At 43.9% G+C, this 25,635-nt stretch overlaps 1 protein-coding gene across 1 annotated transcript; it reads left to right on the top strand.

Annotated features, from left to right (window-relative positions):
- Positions 1-1,840: 1,840 nt before the first annotated feature.
- LOC117672143 (2'-5'-oligoadenylate synthase 3-like) lies at positions 1,841-25,283 on the top strand. The gene is made up of 14 exons (XM_087880321.1): positions 1,841-2,055; positions 6,751-7,117; positions 9,417-10,317; positions 10,930-11,099; positions 12,016-12,239; positions 14,453-14,662; positions 15,323-15,423; positions 17,699-17,931; positions 19,403-20,549; positions 21,065-21,154; positions 21,236-21,471; positions 22,073-22,296; positions 22,878-23,025; positions 25,150-25,283. The coding sequence occupies exons 1-14, from the start codon at positions 1,841-1,843 to the stop codon at positions 25,195-25,197; spliced, it is 4,314 nt and encodes a 1,437-aa protein (XP_087736447.1). The 3' UTR covers positions 25,198-25,283.
- Positions 25,284-25,635: the final 352 nt, after the last annotated feature.

Raw genomic sequence — 25,635 nt, 5'->3', positions numbered from 1 at the left:
CAGTCGTCCAACCTCTTCTTAAAAAGCTCCAGTGATGAAGCACCCACAACTTCTGGTGGCAAGCAGTTCCACTGGTTAATTGTCCTCACTGTTAGGAAGCTTCTCCTTAATTCCAGGTTGTTTCTCTCCTTGAATAATTTCCACCCGTTGTTTCTTGTCCTGCCTTCAGGTGCTTTGGAGAATAGCTTGACTCCCTCTTCTTTGGGGCAGCCCCTGAGATATCGGAAGACTGCTATCATGTCTCCCCTAGTCCTTCTTTTCATCAAACTAGACATACCCGGTTCCTGCAACCATTCTTCGTATGTTTTAGTCCCCAGGCCTTTTAATCACCTGAGTTGCTCTTTTCTGCACTGAACAGTGGCAGCTCTTCAAATATTATTATTATTATAGGCAGCAACCGATAAACTGTTGTTATCATCGTTTGCTAAACAAGCTATGATGGAGATGTTTGTGCATAATGTTGAGCCATTATGAGCTGCACTGGCTGGGTACACCCATTATGCCCTATGCCCAAATCAAACAAATAACCTTTATTTCAATATTTATGAAGATTCTCCATCATCGAGGTGCTTTTTTTCAAGAGGCAACTGGACTTTTTGGTTGTTTTTTTTTCTTTGAAGACCTTTCGCTTCCCATCCAAGAAGCTTCCAAGAAGCTGGAGACTTTCGTTAAAAAACTCTATTTGAACTCCTTACTTCGAGAAAATATTTGCGGGGTCTTTACTCCAAATATCCCTCTCAGCATTTCCTTGTAAGCTGAAAACAAGCAGCTCTTGATGTTGGGAGAATTATTCGGCTTATGTGATTTCAGATTTTAGTGGCACATGTCTCCAGCAAGAATTAAGGTTTTAGACGAGTATCCAGCTTGTACGGCATAAAATTCTCTGCACTCTTTGGATAATTGAGAAGGAGCAGATTAATTCTTCCCATGCCAAAGAGCCCAAAATCTGTGTAGGCGGGAAGGTGGATTATCTCTGGATATTATCTTTATAATTCTTCCACAATAGGAATTTAGTTCACTGATGCTTTTTTTCCCACAGTGCCTCCTTAATCCATGGTTTGGTTAATCATGAATAAACTAGAGCCGGATATTTTCCCCCCGATAATAAACAATGAATCAGGGCTCACAACCAGTGGGGAAATTCAATTTTTTTTACTACCTGTTCTGTGGGCGTGGTTTGGTGGGCGTGGTGTGGCTTGATGGGCGCGGCAGGAGAAGGATACTGCAAATTCCCCATTCCCTCTCCACTCCTGGGGGAAGGATACTGCAAAATCCCCATTCCCCCCTCCCACTCCAGGGGAAGGATACTGCAAATTCCCCATTCCCTCCCCACTCCTGGGGGAAGGATATTGCAAAATCCCCATTCCCTCCCCACTCCTGGGGGAAGGATACTGCAAAATCCCCATTCCCCCCTCCCACTCCAGGGGAAGGATACTGCAAAATCCCCATTCCCCCCTCCCACTCCAGGGGAAGGATACTGCAAAATCCCCATTCCCTCCCCCACTCCAGGGGAAGGATACTGCAAATTCCCCATTTCCTCCCCACTCCAGGGGAAGGATACTGCAAAATCCCCATTCCCTCCCCGCTCCAGGGGAAGCTGGGACAAGTCACAGACGCTCACCCCATTACGCGACACTAGGGATTCGAACCGCTGAACTGCCGACCTTTCGATCGACAAGCTCAGTGTCTTAGCCACTGAGCCACTGCATCCCTTTATCATTAAACTAGACATACCCGGTTCCTGCAAACGTTCTTCATATGTTTTAACCTCCAGTCCCCTAATCATCTTTGTTGCTCTTCTCTGCACTCTTTCCAGAGTCTCCACATCTTTTTTTATAATATGGTGGACCAAAACTGCATGCAGGATTCCGAGAGTGGCCCTTACCAAGGCATCTCTGTCCCTTTGGTGGCCAGGATTGGTGGCCTTGACCTCCGCATCAATGGACGAGAGATGCCTAGTAGGCTGAAGGTTACTTCCAGATGTCCTGCCAAAGCCCAAGGAAGCTCGCACGAGCCCTTATCTTGTGCTTATCACCCAGGAACGGCGATTAAAGCGTGCTGCGGGGATGAAGTGGCAGGAAAACAATCATCAGTGGCAGCCCCGAGTCCAGAGTCCAGGCCTTAGATGTGACATGGCTCTTGTGTTGTGGTCCTCAGCATCACCTGAGGATGTCTTAAAGGTCTCTTGGCTGTCCCATCGGTCAAAACTAGACGGGAGAATCTCGGAATACTGAAATTGGAATCTGACCCTCATCGCTCTGTCCAAGGAGGAAGTAATTTCATGGCTGTGGGAGGGAACCAAATGCAAATGCATTGTAAGCCGCCCTGAGTCTCCGGAGAAGGGCGGCATATAAATCAAATTAAAAATAATAATAATAATAATTTTTTTTAAATTTGATTTATATGCCACCCTTCTCCGGAGACTCAGGGCGGCTTCCAATGCGCTAAGCAATAGCCTTCATACTTTTGTATATTTATACAAAGTCAGCTTATTGCCCCCACAAACTGGGTCCTCATTTCACCTACCTTAGAAAGGATGGAAGGCTGAGTCAACCTTGAGCCTTGGCGAGATTCGAACCTGCAGTAATTGCAGTCAGCTGGTCTTAATAACAGGGTGCTTTAGACCACTGTCCTATCAAGGCTCTATACCAAGACAAAATAATATTCTATAGAATAGAATAACAGAGTTGGAAGGGCCCTTGGAGGTCTTCTAGTCCAACCCCCTGCTCAGGCGGGAAACCCTACACCACTTCAGACAAATGGTTTTCCAACATCTTCTTAAAAACTTCCAGTGGAGCATTTACAACTTCTGGAGGCAAGTAGTTCCACTGGTTAATTGTTCTCACTGTCAGGAAATTTCTCCTTAGTTCTAGGTTGCTTTTCTCCTTGATGAGTTTCCACCCATTGTTTCCTGTCCTGTCTTCAGAAGCTGCTTTGCAGAATAGCTTGACTTCCTCATCTTTGTGGCAGCCCCTGAGATATTGAATGTCAGTGGAACAACTTGCCACCAGAAGTTGTAGGTGCTTCATCACTGGAGGTTTTTGAGAAGAAACTGGACAGCCACTTGTCTGAAATGGTATTGGGTCGCCTGCTTGAGCAAAACAAAGCAGCCACCAACTGAACAACGAGAGACTCAACCTGGAAATAAGGAGGAATTTTCTGACCGTGGGAACAATCAACGGATGGAACAGAAGTTGCCTTTGGAAGTTGTGGGAGCTTCATCACTGGAGGCTTTCAAAAAGAGATTGGACTGCCCTCTGTCAGAAATGGTGTAGGGTTGGACTAGATGACCTCCAAGGTCCCTCCCAACTCTGTTAATCTGTATCTGTGTCTTTCAAGCCAGTCTCTCCTTCCTCTCTATATATAAAGATACCAGTAATTCAGAATAAGCATTAGAAGCGTTTGTATCTCGCTGCTGCCATCTAGTGGTCCCTCATGCTTTGGGCAACCCAGTCTGCTGAAAGCAAGGAAAGCAAGCTGGTAAAATTCCTTTTTTTATTTATACAATTTTATACACGCTCCGCACTACAGCTAGTCCTCGACTTACAACAGCTCACCCTTCAAAGTAACCGTTGAAAGTTTCAACGGCACTGTGGAACGTGACTTACGACCGTTTTTCACACTTATGACCGTTGCAGCATTCCCCAGGCTGACGTGATTTACCTTCGGATGATTGACAGATGACTCATCTTTATGACGGTGGCACTCTCCCAGGGTCATGTGATCCCCTTTTATGACCTGCTGACAGTCAATGGGGAGGCTGGATTCACTTAACAACCATGTGACTAATTTAAGAACTAATACATTACGGATATTGGCATTAAACTCAAAACATTCACGCTTTTGTAGAAAGTTAGCACCCAACCCCTCCTAGAAGAATGAAATACTTTGAGAAATATTTAAAAAGGCGGAATATTATATCTCCCCTCAAAGAGAAAGAGAAATCTTAAAGGAAACAGAAACTCAGAGCCACAGCTCCCTGCCCCCAAGCAGATAGCAATAGCAATAGCACTTAGATTTATATACCGCTTCATAGTGCCCCCGGAAATTCGTAAGATTTCTGACCTCCGGGTATTTCGCTGCGCACTCAAGACCCTATTGTTCCGCCAGGCTGGGTTAGCAATATAATTTTAAATTGGATGTTTTAAATTTTTGGGGTTTTAAATTAAGCCAAATTTATTTAATATTTTTAAATTATTTTAAATTGATGTTTATTCTGTTTTTAATTAGGCTGTACACCGCCCTGAGTCCTTCGGGAGAAGGGCGGTATAGAAATAAAATTATTATTATTATTATTATTATTATTATTATTATTATTATTATTATTATTATTATTATTATTATTATTCCCAGCCCTCTCTAAGCGGTTTACAGAGTCAGCCTCTTGCCCCCAACAATCTGGGTCTTCATTTTACCCACCTCGGAAGGAGGGAAGGCTGAGTCAAGCTTGAGTCGGTCAGGATCGAACTGCTGGCAGTGGACAGAGTTAGCCTGCAATACTCCTTTCTAACTACTGCACAGGAAGGAAGGAAGGAAGGAAGGAAGGAAGGAAGGAAGGAAGGAAGGAAGGAAGGAAGGAAGAGGAAGGGTCAACCTTGAGCCGGTCAGGATCGAACTGTTGGCAGTGGGCAGAATTAGCCTGCAATACTGCTTTCTAACTACTGCACAGGAAGGAAAGGAGGGAGGGAGGGAGGAAGGAAGGAGGGAAGGAAGGAAGAGCAAAGCAATTAGACTTTATATACCGCTTCACAGTGCTTTCCAGCCTTCTCTAAGCGGTTTACAGAGTCAACCTCTTGCAAACCCCAACAATCTGGGTCCTCATTTGACCCACCTCAGAAGAAGGAAAGGCTGAGTCAACCTTGAGCAGGGTGAGATTCGAACTGCCGAACTGCAGGCAGCCGGCAGTGAGCAGAAGTAGCCCGCAAGTACTACACTCTAACCACTGCGCCACTTCGGCTCAGATACTAGGCTGAGGCCATCTTGTAGAAATGCAGATTTGGTAATCCATTCAAGACAGGATACTTTGAACAAAGGCAGAATTCGGTAGCCCTCACTCAAAATCCAAACCAAGACAGTCATGAAGACACAATAGGAATGGCCCAACACCCTTTCAGGACACAACCCACTTCATTACATCATCTCAGAGAGTCCAGGCTTCAATCAAACGTAATTCAGACAACCTTAAAAGTTAACTGTGACCCCTACAGCAACCAATAGAATACATGCCCTTGCCACAGGAATAGGAAGCTCAAGGGCAAGGCCCAAGAGAGGGTATTAAAAAACCCCATTCTAAACTCCATGTGTTCAGCTGCCCAGGACCTCCAACCCACAGGGTCCTGTCCCCCAATAAACCATCTTTCCAATCAGCCTCCATGTTTCCAGTGTCTTTCTCCCCACTTGGAACTGAACCCAGATGGATATTTCTTCCAACACTTATAAAAACAAACTCGGTGTATTTTGTTTTGCGCAGGCTGTCTTTTTAATTAATCACGCACTCGTTATACGTGAGAAATATAATTATTATTCCTGTAAAAGTATAACCCGAGTTACGCCATTTTACGTGCCTTATTTTACCTTGTGTAACCTGATTATATAACTGAACAAAAAGAACATAATAAGGATTTTCTGAAATGCTTCTTTTGCAGGAAATATGTATCGTGAAGTTATTTTTTTGCGGAAACTGATATTCTGGAAAAGTACCAAAATGAGATTGTTTGGGGGTTTGTCTGTTCTAGGAAAGGGGAAGTATGCAAGTGATGTTTTTTTTCTTCTTCTCCTTATTGAAAAGTTTTATTAAGGATTACAAAAATATCCCCTTTCCTGAATCTCACATTATATCACTTTAATAATTCTGTATGTATTGATAAGACCCTTTCTGGAGATCTAGATATTGATAATACCTTGGAAGCCTTCCAATCCAGGGGTCCCCAACCTGCCCCCCCACCCCCACCCACCCAGGCCATGGGGGCTGCGGTCCGCTCAGAACCGTTCAGAACTGCTCAGAACTTCTGGAGGCGAGTAGTTCCGCTGGTTAATGCTTCTTGCTGTCAGGACATAGTTTCTGAGCCTGTATAAAAGCGTAAACGCTCTAATAAAATCTGAGTGCGCTAGATGATATAACATTTATATAATCCAGTTTATATAACCCAGCACTCAGATTTTTATTGGAGCGTTTAGGCTTTTATACAGGCTCAGAAACCATGTCCTGACAGCCAGAACCATTAACCTTGGTGGCGCAGCAGACTAAAGTGTTGTTAAGTAACACCAGCTGCCTGCAGTTACTGCAAGTTCGAATCTCACCAGACTCAAGGTTGACTCAGCCTTCCATCCTTCCGAGGTAGGTAAAATGAGGACCCGGATTGTGGGGGCAATAAGCTGACTTTGTATAAAGTAGAACACCGTTTGGGGGGGCCAAAAGCCCTACTAAGCAGGTATATACAAAAAGTATGAAGGCTATTGCTTAACGCATTGTAAGCCGCCCTGAATCTCCGGAGAAGGGCGGCATATAAATCGAAACAATAAATAAACAATGAATAAAAACCAGTGGAACTGCTCGCCTCAAGAAGATGCTTTATATTTATACTGAGCTGAATAGCTCCGCTACCAAACTATGTGATCGGGCTTGATAAATAAACAGTTAAAGTGTGAACATTAATGAGTAGTTAGGAACTACTCAAAATTTCTGCTACCGGTTCGGTTCTCCAGAACTGCTTAGAACCTACTGAAACCCATCTCTGTTCCTCGGAGCAGATCAGTGGGAAGGCGCCTCCTCCAGCCCCCCTTTTCCAGCCCCTTCCCGGCCCTCCAAGCGCTGCCAGCTCCACCCTCCTTTTCCTGCCAGGGAAACGAAACTGGTCCGAAGGAGGAGAAACAAAAGCCAGGGAAGTCGCTGGGTTTTAGTGGAAGTTTGCGTTGGAAGTCGGCTGCTCTGGCCATGGGCTCTCTCGGCTACGTCCGATCGTGGGACCTGGACAAGTTCCACCACGACCACTTGCAGCCCAACGAGGAGTTTCTGCAAAAGGCGCGCCAAGCCATCCACTCCATCTGCGAGTTTCTTAAGGCGCCCTGCTTCAAGGATGGGCCCAGGAGCGATATTAAGGTGCAGAAGGTAGTGAAGGTGAGCAGAGGATGGGCAGGCAGGGGCCTGGGAGGGACTTGGGGAGGGGGGGCGAGAGGGGCTCTGCCCAGGGAAGGGAGACGGGGTTGGGAAGGGCTTTTCCCCCCATGACTAAGCAAGCTATCCTGACTTAGAGGGGTTTTTTTGGGGGAGTCTTGAAATCTTCTGTTGTCGGAGGGGCAAACAAGCGAGATGGATTATGTCATTGGTTAGCCAACGTAGATACTTTGTATTTACTTTTCTTTTTTTAAAAAAAATATAATATTTATTAAGTTTCCAAAACTTAAAATATACAATACAAAAAAAAAAAAAAAAGGCACAATACACAAAAACAAAAAAACAACAACGCAAAAAAAAAAAACCCTATAAAAGGCACAAAAAGAAACCCCTTGTTTGTTTTTGTAATGCAATGGAATCAAATTTACATTACTCGTAACAGCTTTTCCGGCATCATACTTTCTTTTTTCATTGGATTTGTTTTCCCTCTTTTAAAATGGCGTTCAGGTTTATTAGCTTTTTTTCCCCTCCAGTTTAATTTTTTTTTTATTTAATATAAAAAAAAATTCATTGTCTACGTAAACAGGGTGTGGTCTGAATACAGTTGATTTTGAGAAACAGTAATCGTAATAATAACAGTAATATTCATCACGTTAATAATGATCCCCTAATAACAACAGTATTTGCTTATTTACTTGTACCTTCCTTATGTAATTCGCCATTCTCTTATGCTTGCAGATTTCTAACTTCCGTTTCTGCTAGTTAGCCATTGATAAAATGAGCATTTAAGGAAGAAGCTGGAGACTGGCTCCAAGATAAGGAAAAGTTTGTCAGTACAGACTTTTGGGGTTTGTAATTGGGGTCTGGTTTAATCTCTTTTGTGACCTCCAAGCAACCTTTTTCCTTACACTGACGCCCCTTCTGATGCCAGACCTCATTTTAATGAACATGTGTGATATTATGGGGTGCAAATATGTAACATGTTTCACTACATGTAGAATAGAATAGAATAGAATAGAATAGAATAGAATAGAATAGAATAGAATAGAATAGAATAAGGGAACGGAATGGAATGGAATGGAATGGAATGGAATGGAATAAGGGAACGGAATAGAATAGAATAGAATAGAATAGAATAGAATAGAATAGAATAAGGGAACGGAATGGAATGGAATGGAATGGAATGGAATGGAATGGAATAAGGGAACGGAATAGAATAGAATAGAATAGAATAGAATAGAATAGAATAGAATAGAATAGAATAGAATAGAATAAGGAATGGAATAGAATAGAATAGAATAGAATAGAATAAGGGAACGGAATGGAATGGAATGGAATAGAATAGAATAGAATAGAATAGAATAGAATAGAATAGAATAAGGGAACGGAATGGAATAGAATAGAATAGAATAGAATAGAATAGAATAGAATAGAATAGAGTAAAGTAGAGTAGAAAATATGGAATGGAATGGAATGGAATAGAATAGAATAGAATAGAATAGAACACACAAAACATCACAAAACATCATCAGCTGTCCCCTGATACCACTAGACGAGATCGCTAGGGCTCGCTGCCTTAGAAGAGTGAGGAAAATCCTCAGGGACGACTCGCACCCTGGCCAGCCCTTCTTTACCCTCCCACCATCGGGAAGGGAGATATAGAAGCACAGGCAGCCGCACAAACAGGCTGAAGAAGACTTTTTATCCGTGGGCTGCCAGGCTCCTGAATGCGAAATAACATCGTAACTACATAGTAAGATTGGACTGCAGGGCTGGTGCAACGTGTAACATGTTCACACGGGTGCAATAGGACTCCGTGTTTTGTTAATAGGATTTATTGGGTTAGGGGTTTTCTGTCTTCACTGTGAGTTGTATTGTGTTTGGGGGGGGGTTGCATTGAGGGAGCTCCACCAATCTCATTGTACATATGTTGTGCAGTGACAATAAAGGTGATTAATTAATTAATTTATTTATTTATTTTAAATTTATATACCGCCCTTCTCCCTGAGGACTCAGGGCGGTGTACAGCCAGAATGAAAAAACATAAAATACAAATATTAAAAAACAATTAAAATATATATAAATTTGGCCCAAAATTAAAAATAATTTTAAATAAAATTAAATAATTATTTAATAATAATAATAATAATAATAATAATAATAATATGAATAATAATATGAATAATAATAATAATATGAATAATAATATGAATAATGTGAATAATGTGAATAATATGTTTGTCTCTTGGTGCAAACACTCAGGGGACTCACTACCTAAAACCTTCCCTTCTTCCTTTCCCAGGGAGGATCACTGGGAAAAGGCACATCCATGAAAAACGGGTCAGATGCCGACCTGGTGCTGTTCTTGAACATCTTCAAAAGTTACACCGACCAGGAGAAGGATCGGAAGGGGATCATTGAGGAGATCGAAAGGCGGCTCGACGAATGGCAGAAGGAGCCCTACAAGTTAGATGTTGACGTGGGGTTGTTATTGGACCTTCTCAAAAGTTACAGAGACCTGGAAAAGGATCCAGAGGAGATCACTCAGAAAATTAGAATGTGGCTCCAGGAATGCAAGAAGGAGCTGTATTTGTCAGATGCTGACCTGGTGCAGTTAAATAACTTCTTCAATAGATACTTAAAGATGGAAAAGGACCGGATGATGATTATTAAGGAGATCGAATGGTGGAGGAACAAAGGCTGGTCGGAGCCATATTTCTCAAATGCTGACCTGCAGCTTTTATTAAACCTTTACAAAAGATACAGAGACAAGGAAGAGGACCGGATGAGGATGACTGAGGAGATCAAACGGTGCCAGAAAAAGCCACATTTCTCAACTCGTGACCTGTTTTTATTATTGGATCGTCTCCAAAGATACACAAGCATGGAAGAGGACCAGATGATGATTATTGAGGAGTTTGCAAAGTGGCGGAACAATGGCTGGAGGAAGCCCTATTTGTCAGATGCTGACCTGGAGTTCTTACTGGACCTTCTCCAAAGATACACAGAGCAGGAAGAGGAGCAGAAGATGATCTTCAAGGAGATGAAAAGGTGGTTCAAACAATGCAAGAAGAATTTGCGTTTGGAACTTATATTTGAGACGTCCAAGTGGCCCAACCCTCGGGTGCTCCAGTTCAAAATACGTTCCAAAAAATCCGTGGATTTCATTGACTTTGATGTCCTGCCGGCCTACGATGCCTTAGGTGGGTTTTCTTCCTGAGCAAGCACGCACATGCGCAAAGCTCCACTCACACGAGTGGAGAATGCGCACAACTGTAGTTCCCACAAATGGAGCTGTGTGTCTGCATGCCCCCCCCCCCTCTCTCTCTCTCTCTCACACACACACACACACACACACACGCCAGGTCAGGTCCCCACCCAAGCTGGAAAAGTTGGGGGACCGCTGCTCTGAAGGGAATGTCAGTAATTTATATAAGAAAGTCCTCAAGAGCCCCACTGTGGTTCTGAGAAATGAAGTGGCAACTGAAGAGCAAGCAGGAAAATTCATCTCGCAATCTGTTCCTTTGTTCCTTTTCTTTCTGCCATTATTTCCACGGCAGAGAGAAGATGGGTGAGGTTTTCCTGGGTGGGAAGGGATGTCCTTTTGAGGGGGGGTGAGTGTTGCACCCAGCTGGCTTCCTCAGTTTCCCTGCAGTCCCAGCAGAGGATCCTGGAGGGATCTCTTTCCCGGAAGACCGGCCTTTCCGAAGCAGTTTTTCCACTGGAGAAATCAGGTAAGATTCTCTGTCCACACAGCTTGGTGGAGAATTATTTCCAAAGGGCTTTTGAGACCTGGTTGGACTTTCTCTTGACAGGCCAATATGACGGCTCCAGGCCTGACCCTCGGATATACGTCGATCTGATACTCACAGGCAAAAGTGGCGAGTTCTCTCCCTGCTTCACGGAGCTGCAAAGGGATTTCATTAAGGAGAAAACTCCAAAGCTGAAGAACCTCATCCGCCTGGTGAAACACTGGTACAAAGAGGTCTGTTGCCTGGAGAAGGGATTCAGGGTCCCAATTTATGGAATCCGGTTTCCCCACAAGTAACCGTGTCTAAGAGACTCTTTTTCAAGAGGCAACTGGATTTTCATGTTTTTTCTTTGAAGACTTTTTGCTTCTCCTCCAAGAAGCTTCTTCAGCTCTGACTGGATGGTGGAGAAGGGAAGGATTTATACTCCCTGCAGACAGCTGGTCATTTGCATCCTTTTAGAGGGTCATTGAGGCCACTTGGGAGGTTTCTCTGCATGCTCATGGTCACCTTCTTGGAACTGCTGAAAGGACTTTGTTGTAGATTGTAGATCCTATCCCTCCCCTTCTGTTGAGAGAGGGCTGTTCAATTTTGACATCGATGGTCTCTTTGACCCCTCTTTCAAACCAGCAGTCCTCTGGTGGCCTCAATGACTCTGTAAAAGAATGCAAATGACCAGCTGTCTGCGAGGAGAATAAATCCTTGAGGAGACACATGAATAGATGAATAGACACATCCCAACATCTGGGTATGTCGGAGCTGCCATCTTCCCACTGCAACCTTGCTCCCTTTGATGCCAGCATGACATGAAATATGGGGGGGGGAGGGAAAGAGAGGAAACCAAGACTATCCTACTGTTGACCTGGGACATCAGAAGAGGGACCCGAGGCCACCTGGCCTGGGAGCAGAAGGCAACCAGCTGCCAAAGGAGCACCAAAACGCCAGAATTGTCACCAAGCCACAGTCTGAATTTTTATAGACATTTGGGAAATCAACCAAGGGGACCAGATAATAAAGTCTGTTTAAGTATATTGGCCTTAAAATGGTGCTAATTAGTTATAAGATAGCCAAAGATAAATTATCCTTCATATAGCTTCATCATTCAAATACTGCCGTGAGTTTTATTGAAACCGCTTTTCTGTTTTAACCCAGGTGGAGGAGAAGTCATTCCCCCCGAAGTATGCCCTTGAGCTACTAACGGTCTACGCCTGGGAGCAAGGAAGTAGACAGGACGAGTTCGACATGGCAGAGGGATTCCAGACAGTGCTTTGGCTCATTGAGCACTATGAGGAGATTCGCATCTATTGGACAAAATACTATGATTTTGACAATGAGATCATCAAGCAGTATTCACAGGCCCAACTCTGTAAAAAGAGGTCAGTCTCCCACCTTGGATACCAAGGCAGTTATTATTATTTTTTTTTCAAAAATCAGTAATGACATCTGTCCTAGTGGAGAACCTCCTGCAACAACAGCTCCTAGTGAGTTTCAAATTGGAGTAAAATGCAAAAATTCCTTTGTTTGCCTTATGTGTCGATGTTTCTTCCTTTTTGGAGTGGCGAGAGCAAAACAGCTGTGAAATAAAGAATATGATGTGTGGTGCCCCCCCCAAACTTCCCTTCTTTCCTTGCAACATTAATCCTGAAGTTCTAGCTTGACTTTCATCTGACCTAGGAAGACCATTTAGGAACCTGCTGGCCACTAGGAGGCAGCAGAGGGAAACACGACTCTTTGCTGCCATCTATCTGAATTTTTGCAACCTGGCCATGGTAGCCCTACTATTAGTGTAGTTGTGAAAAGGTAGTATCCATCAAAATACTGAAGTTAAGGGAAAGTACTTAGTTACTCTAGGGAAGCTGAGAAGAATATTTTTTAACAACTAGGAAATGCCTGGTTTCAGTAAGAAATAAAATAGATAAAATTAAAATGTAATCTTTAAATCTTTAAATGAGTTTTAAATATAAGCAGGAGGTATCTGTGGAGAAATAAAGATGGAAAAAATAGAAATTTGATGTTAAGGTGGTCAAAAATGATATTTTTACAAAAGCATAAGAGTATATATTAATATGAGTAAGCTTTCGGCTGGGTTTGCACAAAACGTTCAAACAAGTACATTTTCTAATCCCATGCAATACTCTGAAATAAAAGTTATCAGACTGGCTGGGTTCACACAGCAAGTGAAGCCACAAAGTAGCTAAAGTTAGTAGTTCTACAGAGGCTGCCAGTAAGGATTTGACTGATCTTGGATGTGTTGGCCAGCTGGATCTTCTTGCCATGGAAGAAGAATTACATTAATATCAAAGAAATGAGGGAATAGAATCGTTAAAGAAAGGATGCAAAAGGAAGGACAAAATAAAATGGAAATGACCAAAATGATATATAAATTATTTTAAATAAATACGTTGAATCGTTGAATTGTCCCGTGGCGAATTGACTAGGGCAAGTAGGCCACAGAAAGTTGTCCCATTGCACAGCTGGCCTACTCCAGTTAGCAGCTCCGTTGTAATGGCTCCCTGGAGAGAGTCAACATAGGCTATTTATTTTATTAAATTTATTTTATTAAATTTCTATACCGCCCTTCTCCCGAAGGACTCAGGGCGGTGAACAGCCAGAAGATAAAACACAGGAAATACTAAAATAAATTAAAACAAATTAAATAATTTAGGCTGAATTTTAAAATACCCCATAATTAAACAGATTAAAAATTTATGTTTAAAATTTAAATTTAAAAGAGGAGATGATTTAGGCCAGGTCAGCTTGATGAAATAAAAAAGTCTTGAGCGCGCGACGGAAGGTGCGAAGATCCGGGATCCTCCGTATCTCCGGGGGGAGCTCGTTCCAGATCGTAGGTGCCCCCACAGAGAAGGCTCTCCCCCTGGGGGCCGCCAGTCGACATTGTTTGGCCGACGGCACCCGGAGGAGCCCCTCTCTATGGGAGCGTACTGGCCGGTGGGAGGCTATTGGTGGTAGCAGGCGGTCCCGTAGATAACCATAGATATCATAGACACAATTGTGTAACTCTGCAGTACAGTGCATGACAGCAAATGCTATGGGCGTCACAATTGTAAGATGTAATGGATGTGCTTGTGCCACATGTTGGAACATCAGGCTGGTCCTGGAACGGAAGTTGGGGCAGAGTCTTTTTGGTGGAGATTCCTTAATCCAGGGAAGTTGGGAACCGTGGTATAAAAACCTGGAGTAACTCTGCCTTGAGTATGCTAGGTGCAAGTTGGAGAGTTGTTTCAACAGCCTTCCAAGATTCTCGAAGGGCCAATATTGCATGATGAGATCATGGTTGGCAGCTCATAATTTTGGTCTCAAATGAGCCCTGTGGATATTAGCAAGAATTCCCCCCAGAATCTAAGACGTGGGGTATTTCTTCAGTGGGCCCTGGTGCGCTCAGCCCCCAAGTTAATTCTGATTTCATTTGATTGATCTTTAATCTGCCTCTCCTCCAGTGAAGAAATATTTCCCCTGCTTTCATGTTAAAAATCTAAATCTCTTAAGAGATGTGGGGAATTTCAACTGAGCCCGAACTCATCTGCTCCAGCCTGCTCATATGACTCTAACTTTCTTTATTGGACTTCAGGCCAGTGATCCTTGATCCAGCAGATCCAACCGCAAATGTCGGAGAGGCAAAAGGCTGGGATCGGCTTGCAGAAAAGGCGAAATCTTACGCATCCATGACTTGCTGTCGGAAACGAGATGGTTCTTTGGTTGAACCCTGGAATGTGCCGGTGAGGAAAAAGAACGGCAAAGTTGCATTCTTGCTCTGGTTTGTCTGCGATAAGAAGCCGTGGTCAGAATGAAGGACTGCAGGCTACTCCAGGCTACTGCTGGCTGCCAGCAGTGTGAAGTGGCACATAATTCTTAAGTGCTATTGCTATTGCAGGCTGACTCTGCTCAGTCTGTCAGGAGTTCGATCCTGACCGGCTCAAGGTTGAATCAGCCTTGCATCCTTCCGAGGTCGGTAAAATGAGGACCTCTCTGAGCTGGCTCGTTTTCTTGCAGATGTTTCATGGCCCTACTAAGTAACATCCTCAGTGCTAAAAGAGAGTTGGGTTCGTAGACAGGAGGAGGAGGGCGAGGAGGACAAGGAGGCGGAGGAAGAAGACTGTGGAGTCCTTGATACTCTCTGAGCTGAGACTACTAAGTAACATCATCAGTGCTAGAGAGGACTGGGGTTTGTGGAGAAGAGGAGAAGGAAAGAGGAGGAAGAGGAGGAGGAGGAAGATTACTGTGGAGTCCTTGGTGCCCTCTGAGCTTGGTTGATTTCTTGCAGGCATTTCGTGACCCAATCTAGGTAACATCATCAGTTGGCCACAACTGTTAACCGCAAGCTGGCCGCAGCCAATTACCCCCTTCCGAGTTGCAGGGCTGAGGGTGAAGGAACAGATCATCCCCCAGAGTTCCAGGCATCAGCAATTAACCAACTGCCTGTTTTTGTGTTTTTTTCCAGCTGGCAAAGGAAGTGCCTTGGAGGGAAGGACGGTGCTATTGCACTCTATTATGAAGAGGCCCGGTGTGGATCTGAAACGTTGGGGTGGAAGCATCTGAATGGCAATGTGCTTTGGTTTTTAATATTGCTTCAGGAACTCAAATATATGGGAAAATCAGGAATCACATGCCAATCTGGAATGGATGAAAGAAAACATGATGTTAAAAGCCAACTTAGTTTGAGGAATTCAAGACAGGGAAGAGAAGCCATCATTCATCCAGGGTCTTCTTCCTTTTATCTTGGTTAGGTGGCGGAAGCCTTGTTGGATGGAAGGGTTAATGACAAGGGTCTCCAGCTCCTGAAGGGATATAAAATTTGGTCCTGTATTTACATTCTACCATTGAATTTTGTTGCTTGGTTTGGTTAAATGATATTCCTTCCTATGACATTGCAATTGCAATTATTCTTATTCTTATTTGTTATGCTTTGTTTAATAAACATTTTCGGCTCCTGTTGCATTTATGCTTTTATTGTTTTCGAGTCCACAAACTTCCTGTACCCACTCTTCAAACCACCTCCATCTTGCAAGCATTTTATGCACTTGAATTGATTTAAATCAAAGCTTTTTACTAGTGATTTAAATCGTGATTTAAATTGACTTGATTTAAATAAAATCCACCCTGCTTAAAAATAAAGGTTTTGCCTGAGTAGGTTCCAAAAAGAAACAGCTCAAAATCCCCTCCGAGGTCTGGGGCCTCCACTGAGGTTTGCCAACAAGTCCGGTGGTCCCAGTTCCAGGCCTTGCAAGGAGAAGTCAGAGGAAGAGGCTGAGCCAGGATTGCCAGGACTCCTTTTCAGATTTTATATACATTATAGCACTCAGATATTATATAAAATTTATATAATCCAGCACTGATTTTATATACATTGTAGCACTCAGATATTATATAAAATTTATATAATCCAGCACTCAGATTTTATATACATTTTAGCACTCAGATATTCTATAAAATTTATATAATCCAACATTAGGATTTTATATACATTATAGCACTGATATTATATAAAATTTATATAATCCGGCACTCAGATTTTATATACATTATAGCACTCAGATTTTATATAAAGTTTATATAATCCAGCGCTCAGATTTTATATACATTGTAGCACTCAGATTTTATATAAAATTTATATAATCCAGCACTCAGATTTTATATACATTTTAGCACTCAGATATTCTATAAAATTTATATAATCCAACATTAGGATTTTATATACATTATAGCACTGATATTATATAAAATTTATATAATCCAACACTAGGATTTTATATACATTATAGCACTGATATTATATAAAATTTATATAATCCGGCACTCAGATTTTATATACATTATAGCACTCAGATTTTATATAAAGTTTATATAATCCAGCGCTCAGATTTTATATACATTATAGCACTCAGATTTTATATAAAGTTTATATAATCCAGCACTGATTTTATAAACATTATAGCACTCAGATATTATATATAGTTTATATAATCCAGCACTGATTTTATAAACATTATAGCACTCAGTTATTATACATAGTTTATATAATCAAGCGCTCAGATTTTATATACATTATAGCACTCAGATTTTATATAAAGTTTATATAATCCAACATTAGGATTTTATATACATTATAGCACTGATATTATATAAAGTTTATATAATGCTGCACTCCGATTTTATATACATTATAGCACTGATATTATATAAAATTTATATAATCCAACACTAGGATTTTATATACATTATAGCACTGATATTATATAAAATTTATATAATCCGGCACTCAGATTTTATATACATTATAGCACTCAGATTTTATATAAAGTTTATATAATCCAGCGCTCAGATTTTATATACATTATAGCACTCAGATTTTATATAAAGTTTATATAATCCAGCACTGATTTTATAAACATTATAGCACTCAGATATTATATATAGTTTATATAATCCAGCACTGATTTTATAAACATTATAGCACTCAGTTATTATACATAGTTTATATAATCAAGCGCTCAGATTTTATATACATTATAGCACTCAGATTTTATATAAAGTTTATATAATCCAACATTAGGATTTTATATACATTATAGCACTGATATTATATAAAGTTTATATAATGCTGCACTCCGATTTTATATACATTATAGCACTCAGATATTCTATAAAATTTATATAATCCGGCACTCAGATTTTATTTACATTATGCCATTCAGACATGACCGGCCCCCCTTTTCCAGCCCTCTCTCAGCCCTACAAGTGCTGCCAGCTCCACCTCCGTTTCCTGCCACTGAAACGAAACTGGTCCGAAGAACGTGAGAAGAAATCCCGGGTGCAGCTGAGCTTCAGCGGAGGGCGGCGGTGGAAGTCCTCCCGGCTGCTCTGGCCATGGGCTCACTCGGCCCCGTCGATTCGTGGCGCCTGGATAAGTTCCACTCTGAGCACCTGCAGCCCAACAAGGAGTTTCTGCGAAGGGCCGGCGAGGAGATTGAGCGCATCTGCGACTTTCTCAAGAGACGCTGCTTCCAGGATGCGCCCTGGAGTGGCCTGAAGGTGGTGAAGGTGGTGAAGGTGAGCGGAGGATGGGCAGGCAGGTGCCTGGGAGGGAGCTGGGGAAAGGGGGGAGAGGCTCTGCCCAGGGAAGGGAGAAGGTGTTGGGAAGGGCTTTTGCCCCATCACCAGGCAAGCTGTCCTGACTTTGGGGGGGGGGGTTGGTGTTGAAATATTCTGTTGTCTGAGCTTGGTGACCACACACTAGGCGGGGAGGGGGGGTCAGTACCGGAGGAGCCCATCCCCCCCTCCAGCTCTGCTGGAGTAGCTTAGCAGAATAACAGAGCTGGAAGGGACCTTGGAGGTCTTCTAGTCCAACTCCCTGCTCAGGCAGGAGACTCTAGTATGGCATGTCACACAAAGGTTTGTCCGATCCCTTCTTCAAAACTTCCAGTGTTGGAGCATTCACAACTTCTGGAGGCAAGACGTTTAACTGTCAGGAAAACGTCAGGAAATCGCTTGAAGGAATGAGGGGGGGCAGTGACAGTCCTCCCCAGCAACGCCTCTGCTTCCCAATGGAGCTGCTATCTAGGATATCCAAAGCTGTTAGTGTCTCATCTGCCCACATTTTGTCCGAAGGGAGAAGCAGCCCTTCGTTGCTGGAAATAACCATCTAGCTGGCGCTGCAGGGTTGACCCAACAGCTGCCAGCCTAAGTGATCGGTTTAAGAATCCATTCCTGGCGACTTCCTGAACTCATCCGTCTTGGAGAAAGGGGGGTCTCACAACAATATAGAAGAGATTGGCCACTGATTTCTTCAAAACCTTTTTTGCAGATTCTCTTCCTCTCCTGCAATCAATCCTAGGATTTCCCTCATGCAAGTAGAGCAGTTAGACTCTGGGGAGGTCCTGAGCTGGATTATCCAGTGGGCAAGGAAGACCCTGATGCCAAGGGCCCTGGGGGCAAAATGCATCATCTCAGGAAAAATGTTCTTGGTTCTATGCTAGGCGCATAACAAATCGTTACTACCTTCCTCCTCTTCACAATGGCAGCTGCATTTATTGTGTGTATCTCTTGGTGCAAAGGGACGCGGTGGCTCAGTGGCTAAGAGGCTGAGCTTGTCGATCGAAAGGTCGGCAGTTCAGCGGTTCGAATCCCTAGCGTCGTGTAACGGGGTGATCTCCCGTGACTTGTCCCAGCTTCTGCCAACCAAGCAGTTCGAAGTGAATTTCGTTGTACGGGTATACTGTGTATACACGTACAATGACAATAAAATTATTTATGTATGAAAATGCAAGTAGGAAAAATAGGGACCCCCTTTGGTGGGAAGGGAACAGCATTCCGGGCGCCTTTGGCGTTGAGTCATGCCGGCCACACGACCACGGAGACGTCTTCGGACAGCGCTGGCTCTTCGGCTTTGAAACGGAGATGAGCACCGCCCCCTAGAGTCAGGAACGACTAGCACAGATGTGCGAGGAGAACCTTTACCTTTACCTTGGTGCAAACGCCCAGGGGACTCACTACCTGAAACCTTCCCTTTGTCCTTTCTCAGGGAGGATCGCTGGGAAAAGGCACATCCATGAAAAACGGGGCAGCTGACCTGGAGCTCTTCTTGAACATCTCCAGAAGTTACACAGACCAGGAAAAGGAGCGGAAGAAGATCATTGAGGAGATTGCAAGGTGGCTCAACCTATGGCAGAAGCTGCGGTTGTCAGATGCTGTACAGAAGCTGTTCTTGGACCTTATCAAAATTTACAAAGCCCAGGAAAAGGAGCGGAAGATGTTCATTGAGGAGATTGCAAGGCGGATCGACCAATGGCAGAAGCAGCCGTATTTGTCAGATGCCGACCTGGAGCTGTTCTCGAACATCTTCAAAAGTTACGCTGACCAGGAAAACGATTGGAAGAGGTTCATCCATGCGATTGCAAGGGAGCTCAGCGAATGGCGTTTCTCACATCGTGACTGGGATCTGTTATGGCATCTAATCAAAAGTTACATAGACCAGGAAAAGGATTGGAAGAAGATCTTTGAGGAGACTGAAAGGCAAGTCATCAATCGGCAGATGAAGCCGTATTTGTCAGATGCTGACCTGGTGCTGTTCTTGAACATCTTCAGAAGTTACACAGACCAGGAGAAGGATCGGAAGGGGATCATTCAGGAGATCGAAAGGCGGCTCGACGAATGGCAGAAGGAGCCCTACAAGTTAGATGTTGACGTGGGGTTGTTATTGGACCTTCTCGAAAGTTACAGAGACCCGGAAAAGGATCCGAAGGAGATCACTCAGAAGATTAATATGTGGCTCCGGGAATGCAAGAAGGAGCTGTGTTTGTCAGAAGCTGACCTGGTGCCATTCCATCACATCTGGGAGACATACAAAGAGCAGGAAAATGATCGGAAGAGGCTCATCCAGGAGATTGCAAGGTGGCGGAAGGAAGGCCGGGGGGAACCCTATCTGTCAAATGCTGACCTGGGGTTGTTATTGGGCCTTCTCAAAAGATACACAGAGAAGGAAAAGCAGCAGAACGTGATCTTCAAGGAGATGGAAAGGTGGTTCAACCAATGCAAGGAGAACATGCGTTTGGAACTTATATTTGAGAAGTCCAAGTGGCCCAACCCTCGGGTGCTCCAGTTCAAATTACGTTCCAAAAAATCCGTGGATTTCATTGAATTTGATGTCCTGCCGGCCTACGATGCCTTAGGTGGGTTTTCTTCCTGAGCAAGGAAAGCCCCCCTTCCCTCCCCCCTCCAATCCCGGGGCTGTGGCCCGTGCAAAACCAAGCCGCGGGAGAGATGGGCAAGGGCGCACCTGAGCAAAGCTCCACTCACACGAGTGGAGAGTGCGCACAACCGCAGTTCCCACAAATGGAGCGGTGTGCGCGCATGCACCTCCCTCCCTCTCTCCCTCTCCCTCTCTCTCTCACATACACACACACACATACGTCAGGCCCCCGAGCTGGAAAAGTTGGGGGACCGCTGCTCTGAAGGGAATGTCAGTAATTTATATAAGAAAGTCCTCAAGAGCCCCACTGTGGTTCTGAGAAATGAAGTGGCAACTAAAGAGCAAGCAGGAAAATTCATCTCGCAATCTGTTCCTTTGTTCCTTTTCTTTCTGCCATTATTTCCACGGCAGAGAGAAGATGGGTGAGGTTTTCCTGGGTGGGAAGGGATGTCCTTTTGAGGGGGGGTGAGTGTTGCACCCAGCTGGCTTCCTCAGTTTCCCTGCAGTCCCAGCAGAGGATCCTGGAGGGATCTCTTTCCCGGAAGACCGGCCTTTCCAAAGCAGTTTTTCCACTGGAGAAATCGGGTAAGATTCTCTGTCCACACAGCTTGGTGGAGAATTATTTCCAAAGGGCTTTTGAGACCTGGTTGGACTTTCTCTTGACAGGCCAATTTGACGGCTCCAGGCCTGACCCTCAGATATACGTCGATCTTATCAAGTATGGTCCGCGTGGAGATTTCTCCTCCTGGTTCATTGAGCTACTAAAGAATTTCATCGTTAATCGTCCAAGCAAGTCTGGCGTGTTTTCTCCCTGCTTCACGGAGCTGCAAAAGAATTTCATCGTGGGCCGACCCAGCAAGTTGAAGAGCCTCATCCGCCTGGTGAAATACTGGTACAACGAGGTCTGTTGCCTGGAGAAGGGATTCAGGGTCCCAATTTATGGAATCCGGTTTTCCTCCGGAGTGAGACTTTTGTAGGAGGGTTGTTGAGTCAGTCTTTCTTAGGAAACAACACCCCCAGCTCCAATAGAATAGACAATAGAATAACAGAGTTGGAAGGGACCTTAGAGGTCTTCTAGTCCAACCCCCTGCTTAGGCAGGAAACCCTACACCACTTCAGACAAAATGGTTATCCAACATCTTCTTTAAAACTTCCAGTGTTGGAGCATTCACAACTTCTGGAGGCAAGGAGTTCCACTGGTTAATTGTTCTCACTGTCAGGAAATTTCTCCTTAGTTCTAAGTTGCTTCTCTCCTTGATTAGTTTCCACCCGTTGCTTCCTGTCCTCCCCTCAAGTGCTTTGGAGAGTAGCTTGACTGCCTCTTCTTTTGGGGCAGCCCCTGAGATATTGGAACACTGATATCATGTCTCCCCTAGTCCTTCTCTTCATCAAATTAGACATACCCACTTCCTGCAACCATCAAGGATAGATTGTCTTTGTTCGGCTTCCTCGTTCAAATATTGCCATGAGTTTTATTGAAACTGCTTTGCTGTTTTAACCCAGGTGCAGGAGAAGTCATTCCCCCCAAAGTATGCCCTTGAGCTACTAACGGTCTACGCCTGGGAGGAAGGAAGTGGACAGTACCAGTTCGACACGGCAGAGGGATTCCGGACAGTGCTTTGGCTCATTGAGCACTATAAGGAGATTCGCATCTATTGGACAAAATACTATAATTTTGACAATGAGGTCATCAAGCGGTATTTACAGGGCCAACTCTGTAAAAAGAGGTCAGTCTCCCACCTTGAATTCCAAGGAGTTATTTTTTTTTTTCAAAAATCAGTAATGACATCTGTCCTAGTGGAGAACCTCCTGCAACAACAGCTCCTAGTGAGTTTCAAATTGGAGTAAAATGCAAAAATTCCTTTGTTTGCCTTATGTGTCGATGTTTCTTCCTTTTTGGAGTGGCGAGAGCAAAACAGCTGTGAAATAAAGAATATGATGTGTGCCCCCCCCAAACTTCCCTTCTTTTCTTGCAAAATTAATCCTGAAGTTCTAGCTTGACTTTCATCTGACCTTAGGAAGACCATTTATGAACCTGCTGGCCACTAGGAGGCAGCAGAGGGAAACACGACTCTTTGCTGCCATCTATCTGAATTTTTGCAACCCAGCCATGGTAGCCCTACTATTGGTGTACTGGTTGTAAAATGGTAGTAGATCCTGGGAAGAGGGCTGTGGTGTCGTCGGTGACTTCTATAACTTGAGAGCAAATACTGAAGTTAAGGCAAATACAGGCAGTCCTTAACTTACAACTAACAATTGAGCCAAAAATTTAGGTTGCTAAGTGATAACCTTCTTTATTGGACTTCAGGCCAGTGATCCTTGATCCAGCAGATCCAACCGCCAACCTCGGGAAGGCAAAAGGCTGGGATCGGCTTGCAAGAAAGGCAAAATCTTACGCTGCCATGAATTGCTGTCGGAATCGAGATGGTTCTTTGGTTGAACCCTGGAATGTGCCGGTGAGGAAAAAGAACGGCAAAGTTGCATTTTTCCTGGGTTTCTTTGGGATAAGAAGCTGTGGTTAGAATGCAGGACTGCAGGCCACTTCAGGCTACTGCCGGCTGCCAGCAGTTTGGCAGTTCGATCCTGACCAGTTCAAGGTTGACTCAGTCTTCCGTCCTTCTGAGGTGGGTAAAATGAGGACCCAGATAGTTGGGGGCAAGAGGCTGACTCTGAAAACCCGATTAGAGAGGGCTGGGAAGCACTGCGAAGTGATACAAAAGTCTAAGTGCTAATGCATCGATCTACGTCTCATCTCTCTCTCTGCCTCTAACAGTTCTGTCTGTCTATCATCTATCTATCTACTATCTATCCATCCATCCTTCCATCCATCATCTATCCATCCATCCTTCCATTATCTATCTATCTATCTATCTATCTATCTATCTATCTATCCTTCCATCCATCATCTATCCATCTATCTATCTACTATCTATCCATCCATCCTTCCATCCATCATCTATCCATCCATCCTTCTATCTATCTATCTATCTATCTATCTATCTATCTATCTATCTATCTATCCATCCATCTATCATCAGAATAGTATTGCAGGCTAACTCTGCTCATTGTCAGGAGTTCGATCCTGAACGGTTCATGGTTGATCAGCCTTCCGTCCATCCTTCCGAGGTGGGTAAAAGGAGGACCCAGATTGTTGGGGGCAAGAGGCTGACATTTATAAACCGCTTAGAGAGGGATGGAAAGCACCGTGAAGCTGTCTATAAGTCTAAGCGCTATTATCAGGGGGAAACATTTGAACAGAATTGCCGTGGGCTTCGAAATGGGGCAGGGCCTTGTTTTATGGGGTCTCCCCAGAGAGGAAGAAGAAGAGGAGGGCTGGTTGAATTCCAAGACTGAGCTCTCCAGTTGTAGGGCGTCCAGGACAACTCACCACAGCACGAGAATTACACTGCATGAGTCCTCGATTTACAACAGTTCATTTGGTGGCAGTTCAAAGTTACAACCGCACTGAAATAATGGGATTTATGACCATTTTTCACACTTGTGACCATTGAAGCAACTCATGATCACACGATGGTCCCATGATCAAAATCCAGATGCTTGGCAACTGACTTGTGTTTATGACGCTGTGAAGTGTCCTGGGGTCATGTGATCACCACCTTAAGTCCACCAGGAAACTAGGTTCACTTAACAAACCTTGTTACGGACTTAACAACCGCAGGGATTCACTTAACAACTGGGGCAAGAACGGTTGCAGAACGGGGCAAAGCTCACTTAAGAAATGTCTCGCTCAGCATCAGAAATTTGGGGCTCCGTTGTGGCCGAGGACTGTGTATAATATCAAAGAAATGGCGGAACAGAATCATTCGAGAAAGAATGAAACGTGAAGAGCAAAAATTAAAATATTTTTAAACATTATTTGAAATAATTCAACTGAATTGTTGAATCGTCCTGTGGAGAGTTAGCCGCGGTGACTTGGCCACAGCAATTTGGTACCAATGAAGGAGAATCTTTGGAGACATGAGAGGGCCTTGGTGCTCTCTCTGAGCTGGGTTGATTTCTTGCAGGCGTTTCATGACCCTATTAAGTTACATCATCAGTGCTAGAAGGGAGGGGGGTTCGTAGAGAGGAGGAGGAGGAAAGGGAAAGAGGAGGAAGAAGAGGAGGAGGAGGAGGATCACTGTGGAGTCCTTGATACTCTCTGATCTTCCTCATTTTCTTGCAGCCTTTCATGAGCCAAACTAGGTAACATCACAACTATTAACAGCAACTTGGCCGTAGCAAATTACCCCCTTCCGCGTTGCAGGGCTGAGGGTAAAGGAACAGATCTCCCGCAGAGCAGGGGTGAAATGCTACTGGTTCAGACCGGTTCGGCCGAACCGGTATCGGTGGCAGTGTGAGGCTCCGCCCACCAGCCCAGATGTCGTTACTTCCTGGTTTTAACCAGGAAGTAAGCTTTTTTCATCCTTTGCTCATGCACAGAAGGCTTTGCCCATGTGCAGAGGGCCCAAGCGCGGAGCGCACACTTCCGAACCGCTAGCGAAGGTGTGTAGATTTCACCCCTGCCAAAGAGTTCCAGACATCAGCAAATAACCAACAGTCCGTTTTTGTGTCTTTTCCAGCTGGCAAAGGAGGTGCCTCAGGAGGAAGGCTGGTGCACTCTATTATGAAGAGGCCCCGTGTGGATCTGAAACGTTGGGCTGGAAGCATCTGAATGGCAACGCGCTTTGGCTTTTAATACTTCTTCAGGAGCTCAAATGTATGGGAAAATCAGGAATCACATACCAATCTGGAATGGATGAAAGAAAACATGATGTTAAAAGCCAACTTAGTTTGAGGAATTCAAGACGGGGAAGAGAAGCCATCATTCATCCAGGGTGGGATGCCATATGGTGGCATCCAAGAAGGAAATCCAGCTTAGATTTGACTTCCGATTGTAGTCACGATTACTTTATGTTGGTGTCTATTTCACATATTCATGTCCTGAAATTTCAGGTAAAGGGGCTGATTTTAAGGAAACATATAATGCTGTTACTATATGATGCTGGCTAAAATTTTTCTCTGATAGATTAGATAGATAGATAGATAGATAGATAGATGAGAGAGAG

Source organism: Pantherophis guttatus, chromosome 17 (genome assembly GCF_059756535.1).
Source record: "Pantherophis guttatus breed Tessera chromosome 17, ASM5975653v1, whole genome shotgun sequence".
Classification (NCBI taxonomy): Eukaryota; Metazoa; Chordata; class Lepidosauria; order Squamata; family Colubridae; genus Pantherophis; species Pantherophis guttatus.
The sequence above is the reverse complement of the archived record's forward strand: the minus strand, read 5'-3'. Positions and strand labels throughout refer to the sequence as shown.

Bases quoted from the DNA above. Each gene is read 5' to 3' on its own strand.
- LOC117672143 (XM_087880321.1), top strand. From the start codon at position 1,841: ATGGTGGACCAAAACTGCATGCAGGATTCCGAGAGTGGCCCTTACCAA. The intron at 12,240-14,452 runs GTCAGTCTCCCA...ATTGGACTTCAG, and splicing joins GCCCAACTCTGTAAAAAGAG to GCCAGTGATCCTTGATCCAG. The intron at 21,472-22,072 runs GTCTGTTGCCTG...GTTTTAACCCAG, and splicing joins TGAAATACTGGTACAACGAG to GTGCAGGAGAAGTCATTCCC.